The sequence below is a fragment of the Erinaceus europaeus genome, chromosome 17 (genome assembly GCF_950295315.1).
Source record: "Erinaceus europaeus chromosome 17, mEriEur2.1, whole genome shotgun sequence".
Taxonomy (NCBI): Eukaryota; Metazoa; Chordata; class Mammalia; order Eulipotyphla; family Erinaceidae; genus Erinaceus; species Erinaceus europaeus.
In genome coordinates, this window is record NC_080178.1 from 67242350 (window position 1) to 67250532 (window position 8183).

An 8183-nucleotide genomic window follows, 5' to 3' on the forward strand; every position below is an offset into this window, starting at 1 on the left:
CTGCAGACCTGCTTCACTGCCTGTGAAGCGACTCCCCTGCAGGTGGGGAGCTGGGGTTCGAACCGGGATCCTTATGCCGCCGGTCCTTGTGCTTTGCGCCACCTGCGCTTAACCCACTGCACTACAGCCCGACTCCCCTAAGCATACCTTTAAAGCACTTTCTTTAAAATAAAAATTAAACTTAATTAGAAGATAGGGGGGCTGGGCGGTAGCGCAGAGGGTTCAAGCCTACGGCTCCCCACCTGCTAGGGGGTCGCTTCACAAGCAGTGAAGTAGTGAAGCAGGTGTCTATCTTTCTCTCCCCTCTGTCTTCCCCTCCTCTCTCCATTTCTTTCTGTCTTACCCAACAACAGCAATAATAATAATAACTACAACAACCATAAACAACAAGGGCATCAAAAATGGAAAAAATGATCTCCAGGAGCATTGGATTCGTAGTGCAGGCACCAAGTCCCTGGAGGCAAAACAAAAACAGAAAAGAAAAGAAAAGAAAAGAAAGTAGAAGGTAGTCTGCTTCTTTGAGACATGTTGAGTTTGACGTACTTTTCATAGACAATTGATGTCAGTGGTCTGTGATGTTGTGTGGCTGGTTGGAGATGTTAGGAATGAATGTCTAAGGAGGACTACCCTGAATGAGAGAGGACTGAGGACAGAACCCTGGGAAGCCCAACTTTTTAAAAATATATTTTTTTATTATCTTTATTTATTTATTTGATAGACAGCCAGAAGTCCAGAGAGAAGGGGATGGTAGAGAGGGACAGAGGCAGAGAGACACCTGCAGCACTGCTTCACCACTTACAAAGCTTTCCCTCTGCAGATGGGGACTGGAGGCTCAAACCCTGGTCTTTGAGCATTGTAACATGTGCGCTCAACCAAGTGTGCCACCACCCAGCCCGGAAGCCCAACTTTTAAGAGGGTGCATAGCAAGAAGCGGAAAACCACTCCTTGATATTAACTGAGCACTTACAGCAAGGGACTTGTGGTGTTTTTTTGGTTTTTTAATGTGATTATGAATGTCTAGGGGGAAACCACATGCGGAGTAAGTTGCCAAAGGAATACATCTACGTGACTGGAGGGAGCCCAAGATTGCTGAAACCCAGAGAACTCACAAAAAAATCTGTTTTGAAATTCAAGTCACACATTCAGATCCCAACATATCTAATTCCTTCTATCACCCATCCCAGTCCCCAACCCTTCACATAGAGTCTGGATTAGATGAAACCACTTTTATTGTGTGCAAGCAGGTGTGTGAAGCTGTGCTTTCTTTCCCGAGTAAAAGTGCTGGAGAGAAAAAGCGGGGAAGGAAAGCCCTGAGCCGGGCTGTGAGTGTAGGATTCACTCCTTATTTGGGTGTGAATGCAGCACTGGAGAGAATGACTTATTTTGGGAGCAGGCATAGACAGACAGCCATCAGGCCACACTCTCTATTTGGATCACAGCGGCTTCAGCAGCCGCAGGACTCCCAGGATCTTCCTCAGTGGCCTGCAGAGGCACAGGCTCCAGACTGGCTTCCAGATCAGGGGCTGCTTCCGGCTGGCCATCAGCATACCGGCCAGGCCCCAGGCGAGGTGGCTTGGCAGGCGTAGGCTTGGGCGCTCCAGGGCCTTTTCTGCCTGACAGGGCCCTTCGCAGGCTCTGTACCTTCTGCAGCCCTGTGCGCTTCAGCCTGTGAGCCCTGGACTCCACAGGTTCCTCATCGGAGCTCTCCACAACTTCGGCCTCCTGCAGCTCTGGGCCAGGCTGGAGTTGTTCTGTAGGGTCTAGGGCCTCGGGCGCTTTCTGGAAGGCGCTGGCTGGGATTTCAGCCTCCTCCTGCGTGTGATGGACACAGCACTGACCCGGGCAGACTCCCTGGACCACACCAGGCAGAACCCCCCGCGCCTCCCCCTGCCCCCCCCCCCAATTCCCGCCACTGAATTCCGCAGCCCAGATGGGAATGTATCGCCCAGGCTTGGGAGAATTAGAGTGAGCTGAGCGAGCAAGTGAGCTCTCCAGGAGAACAGCACAAATTAGATAGGACTAGGGGTGGGGTGGGGTGGGGTGGGATTTGAAGGACGTGACCCCAGGGGGCAAGGTTTGGAGGAAGCTGCGACCAGCTGGGGTGGTACTATTCCACCACCAATAACTGTCTTCGGGGCTGGAGTAGGACTTGGCACAAAAGCTGTAGACACAGCAGCCTGCTGAGGGCCTTGGATTGGCAGGCGGGGCTCAGGCGTGGCACAGAAGACTGGCAGAGTGCAGCGGGAGTGGGTGCGGCTCTGGAAGCGGAATCCACCGCTGCGGGGCCGGGAGGGTGGAGACAGGAATGTGGGTGTGGTCGGCGGGCAGGACCCGGGAGCCCCCAGATGTAGCCCGGAGGCGGGAAAAGGCCTCTGAGGTTGGGGGAGCGCCTGAGGTCACTAACCTTGAAGAGCAGGACGTGGAGCTTCCCGCGCGCCACCAGCAGCCCGTGGTTGGCCTCCAGGCGGGTCACCTGGGCGGCGCGGTGCACCGCGCGCTCCTGGGCCACGTGGGCGTGCGAGCCCACGCGCTCCGCCTTGGCCAACAGCTGCGCCAGCGTGTGGCTCGTGGTGTCGTGGCTGCTGCTCAGCGCGCCCAGGCCGCTCTGGATGCGGCGCACGGAGCCCGCCAGGCCGCCCTGCCGCTGGGCCAAGCCCCCCTGCCGCTCCCGCAGCGCCTCCAGCATGGTGGCCAGTTTCTCCAGCAGGGTCACCACGGTCACCGCGTGCACCGGGCCGCCCGGCACCGCTGGCACAGGCCCGGACTCCAGCGCGCTCTCCCCCATGGTTCCAGCCCGCCCTGGCTGCTCTCCCTGCGGCCGCTGGCTGCGCTCTGGGCAGGGGCTGCCTTTCCCCGGCTCCTCCCCGGCTCCAGCCGTGACTCAGGCGGGCGGAGTTGGCCTTCTAGGCTACGGAAGGCAGAGTAGGAGGGCCGAGGCGGGGTGGCAGTGCCGGGATCCTAACCCCGGCTCTTTCATTCCTGCCCCGCCCCGAGACCCGCAGGGTGCAGGGCTGACTGGCCCCTAAGTCAGCCCCACCCCACCCCAAACTCCCCAAACTTTCTTAACTCTTATTTGAATTCCCCTCCCCCGCCTCAATTCCCTGCGGTGACTCTGGAAGGAACTCTCCCCCACCGCAAAGGGCGAGTCAGGGAAAAATGTGTGGCTGAGACCTAGCAAGGCTGTATTTGTTAACTTGGCAAAGAACTAACCCGAAGGGCCTCCGAAACTTCCCGCCCTTGGCCTTTGACGTCCCTATGCATTTCACCCCCTGTCCGGGGTGCGCCCTGAGAGGGAAGGCGCTCAGACTTTCCCTACAGAATTTAGAGGTGAAGATGTAGGCTCCCGGGCCTTGCCTTGTGAGCTGGCGCTGAAAGGCGGGGCGTCCTCTGGTATTTTCTAGTAGTCCTTGCCAAAGTTTGGCCCATAGGCCGCATTTTTCTGCCTCTCTAGGCCTCCTCTGTGCTTTACTGTTAATTCTCTGTGTTCCAGCTCTCTGCTCTCCCTTTCTTTGAAACCTCACTGGTAAAGCCCCTGTTGCCGTACATCCCAAACTTGAAGAGCAGGCAGGACATCTCTTCTTTTGATATCCTAAAAGCTTAGAGTTGGTGCTGACAGGTCTTGTTTTTGGTGCTGGATGACTTTGGATGCAGAGATGTCCTTCTCTTGATTTCTTTCAGAAACTAAAAGAAACAGAAGTTAGCTAATAAAGCTGCCCAGAGCAATGGACAACTGCAAAGCACTTTAAAAAAAAAAAAAGAGTTTTTATCATTCTCTTCCTTAAGATGCATTAAGTTTCTAAAGCCCGGAGTCAGGCGGTGGTACACCGGGATAAGTACACGTAGTGTGAAGCGCAAGGATCCAAGTTTGAGCCCCCGGCTCCCCACCTGCAGGTGCGTGCTTCATAAGTGGTGAAGCAGGTCTGCAGATGTCCATCTTTCTCTCCCCCTCTCTATCTACCTTCCCCTGCCCTTTGAATTTCTCTCTGTCCTATCCAGTAAAATGAAAATGAAAAAAAAAAATCTAAAGCCAGTAAGAGACTAAGACTAGAAGAGCTCATAAACTCATCTCTGTATAAAGATGATCCTCTGACCATGCTGTCCCTGTCCCTTTTACTTCTGTACTTCCTGCTTCACATGACTTTGGAGACCTAGCTAAACCCACAGTACTGCAAGGCAGTCAAATAATCAATTATAAATTTGTCTCCTCAGGACAATGAAGACAGGCTTGGAATTGTAGTTGAAACCCACCTTGATGAAGAGTTCTGATGCAGGAATGCCCTGACTCCACACAAAGTAATCAATTAAAGTAAGACAGGAAGAAATGGAGAAACCTTAAACCTTAAAAAAAGGCAGCCTGAAAACTAACGGAATGCCTATGTACTCAAAAGAGCACATTAAAGGGATATGAACTATGAGCTTCTGCTTAACCTCTGGCAGTCATTTCCTTACTACTTCCTCTACCATCTCCCTTGGTGACTATGTCTCAACCTATCCACTTTAAAATACTTGTCTCTCCTGTAACTTTGCTGCCTGTTGACTTACTCTCATTGACCCTTTATGAGCTTGGTCACCATTACCGGCCCAAACTACTATACTTCCCACCCTTCTTTACATGTCTCTGTTGTCTTCAGTTAGTGTGCCTCTTGCCTGCAATCCGGTTGTCTCTAAAATTCTTTTCTTGCATGAGCCAAGGACCTGTGCACACCAGTTAAAAAGACCATCCTTGGGGCCAGGTTGTGGCACACCTCGTTGAACGTACATGTTACAGTGTGCAAGGACCCAGGTTTGAGCCCCTGGTCCCCACCTGCCTGCAGGGGGAAAGCTTCACAAGTGGTGAAGCAGTGCTGCAAGTGTCTCTCTGTCTCTCTCCTCTATTACCCCTTTCCCTCTCAATTTCTGACTATCTCTATCCATCAAATAAAGATTTTTTAAAAAGTTGTAAAAATAAAAAAAAAAAAAAGATCATCCTGAAAATGTGGACCCTTAGTTTGACTGGTGATCTCATAAACTGTGGAAACAGAACGTTATGGAGACAGAGCTTGAAGTCTCCTTTTTGGAGAAGTCCAGGAGTTCCTGAAGTGACCAGAAGCTTTGGAGGGAGCACGGCCCTGTCAACAACTTGATTTCAGACTTATGACCTCCAAAACTGTGAGTGAATAAATATTTGTTATTATTGTAAGTGGTATTTTGTGGTAATGAATTTGTTTAATCCTGAGAAGCTAATAAACCCACTGACCACTAACCATCAGTATAACAGTATCCCCTGACCCATGATGGGCCCACTTAAATGACTTCTCCTAGCTCAGTTCCCTGAAGTATGGGATTCTCTCTAGGAAAAGTTATTAGAATGTGAAGGATTTCTGTAAAGTACAAGCAATTCACAAACATCTAATCATAAGTGGGTTTGAAAAAAAAAAAAAAAACCCTTTTTAAAAACTAAAACAAAATGAACTGGGCAGTGGTGCAGCCAGTTGATGGTAGTTATTACCATGCAGAAGATTTGAGCCCCTGCTCCCCACCTATATGGAGGGAAGCTTCATGAGCAGTGAAACAGGTCTGCAGATGTTTTTTTCTTTATCCCTACCATCTCTCCCTCCTTCTCAATTGCTCTTTGTTGCATCTAATATAAAATAAAGAAAACAGAAGGAAAAAAAAAAGGAAAAATGGCCATCAGGATTGTGAATTTGTCCTACAGGCACTGAGTTCCAGCTATAACCCTAGTAGCAAAAAAAGAAAAGAGAGGGATACAGAACTTTAGTGGTGAGTGTGGTGTAACACTATACCCCTGTAATCTTACAATTCTATAAGCCTGTATTATTAAATTGAGAATTAAAAAACTGGAACAGGTCCTGGGAGGCCATGCAGTTGATGAAGCCTTGGACTCTGAAGCTCGAGGCCCTGAGTTGAATTCCCAGCATCCCATGTACCTGACTGATGCTCTGGTTGTGTGTGTGTGTGTCTCTCTCTTCCTCTCAATAACAAATGAATCTGAACTGGCAAGTTAGCTTATTTGGATAGATACTACCCAATTTCAAGCCCTGTCCACAGCACTGAGGCACGCTTTGGTACTGTGGTGTCCTTTTTGCTATCTATCTCTGTTTCTGTCTTTCTGTCTGAAAAAGTTAGTGTGGAACAGTGAGACCCCAGTGTCAACCCTCCCCCCCAAAAAAGAAAATATATATATGAAGCCCAAGTATTCCATATCCTGCTGTCAAGGGTTTCTTTCATACATAAGCCTACCTGCTTCGAAAGGCACCAGAATTAGCTCCTTTTATTATACCTTTCATAGGCACGGAACCTGCCTGAAATCTGTCTTCCTAACTAACACTGGCACAGGGTTGGCTCTGCATCAGGAACAGCAGCTATCTGCTTTCTTTACTCTACCTGAGGTTAAGGAGACCTCTAAAAGTGAGAGATCAGGTGACTATGCCCTCTCTCTCCTCTACATTCTGCTTCCTGGTTTTTCTATTTCCTCAGTGGTCAGATGTCCCAGTGTGTGATATTGCAACAATGTTATAAAGCAAAAGTGGTAGAGGTAGTGCAGTATGTGTGTGTGTGTGGGGGGGGTGTCTTTTCATTTGAGAGAACATTATTCTGCATGACTGTGTAAGTTTCAGGATAATCTCTTCACATCTATTCAAAAGTTGCTTATGCCACATCTGCCACCAAAGAGCCAAAACCTTTCCACCACAGTCACCACTACCCCTCACCCCTTTACACTCTCTTCATGGGTCTCTCAGTTCTTCTGTCTGACTGAATCCAAGGGTGAGTTTTGGGTTGATTTTACCTGTTTCCTTACTTGGATCCTTTCTATTCCCCGTATGAGTGAGATCCTTTGGTTTTTGTGTTTCTCCTTCTGGCTTATCATATTGAGCATGAACACTTTGGGATTCTATCCATGCTTTGGGGAGAAGTAAAGGGACAGCAAATCCTATAAAGAAATTTAATTAAAGCAACTGAGAATTAATATTGCTTTCGGAGGCAATTGCTGGCTTACTACTAGACGCTAGAGGAGAGATTCACCACAGGTTTCTGTGTTGTTTTGTGACTCAAACCCCTGTTTTACCTAGTAACATAACCAAATAACCCTTGATTATTAAATGGAAAAAAGAAAAACCTTAAAAAAAAAAGACAGTGGACATTTATGTGAATTTGTGAATTGACTGTACACGAAACATACCTAACACTAGCATCCTTTTCAGCTGCCCAGATGAGACAGAGACCCCTTAAGGGACTTATCCTTTAAGTCAAAGCTAGTGACTGTGCAACACAGACTGAGCCACCATTTCACAGGGACTGAGCCTCAGCTGGCAGCAGGCACCACCTTCCCCCCTTTGTCACAGACATCCTGTCTGCGGAAGGAGTGAAGCCTTCCACACAATGAGGGAGTTTTGTGTCACAGGTAATTAAAGGAGCTGTACGTGTGGGACAACAACAAGTGAGAAGCTGTGCTGACTCCAGAAATCCCAATTGTAAATGCTTGGAAAAGCTTGAGTGGCATTTTATCCCCAAGAGGTTCAGGAATGCTTTTTTTTTTAAATGACAAGAATCAGGCATTTAACATAAAACACTAATTCAGGGAAATATATGCAACCCCTCCCCTCATGTTTACTGCCACATTATTTACAATAGCCAAAAGCTGGGAACAGCCTAAGTGTCTGTCCACAGTTGATTGGCTGAAGAAGACCTGCTACGCTACAGGGTGGGCAAAATAGCTCACTTGGATAGTGTCTGCTTTGTCTTGTGTGCCACCCACATTCCAGCCTGGCCCCTACCTCACTGAAGAGGCCTCAGAGCTGTGGTGCATATCTTTCTCTCTCTCTTTCTCACTCTCTCCCTCCCTCCCCTCTCTCTCTCTCTTTCTCTCTCTCTCTCCTCCTCTCCCTTCTCCGTCTCTGTCTACACACACACACACACACACACACACACACACACACAAACAAATGATATATGCACCATAGGGTACTACTCCACAATAAATAAATAAAACCCGTCATTTGCAACAACATAGATGGACCAAAAAGAAATAAAGACAATTTAAAAGATTAAAAAATTAAATTAAAGTTTTAAGTCAATCCCCCATGACACAACTCCCCATTTCAAAACCTCAAGAATCACCTTCTGGCCTGCTCTCCATGGGGTGAGTGAGCCACCCCAAATGTTACTGTAACAGTCCCATAGAT

The 8183-nt window shown here is 48.6% G+C and overlaps 1 protein-coding gene across 1 annotated transcript; it reads right to left on the reverse strand.

Moving 5' to 3' along the window:
• Positions 1-1211: 1211 nt before the first annotated feature.
• Positions 1212-2906, reverse strand: CAVIN3 (caveolae associated protein 3). The gene is made up of 2 exons (XM_007527768.3): positions 2405-2906; positions 1212-1812 (listed from the first exon to the last, which is right to left on the reverse strand). The coding sequence occupies exons 1-2, from the start codon at positions 2783-2785 to the stop codon at positions 1411-1413; spliced, it is 783 nt and encodes a 260-aa protein (XP_007527830.1). The 5' UTR covers positions 2786-2906; the 3' UTR covers positions 1212-1410.
• Positions 2907-8183: the final 5277 nt, after the last annotated feature.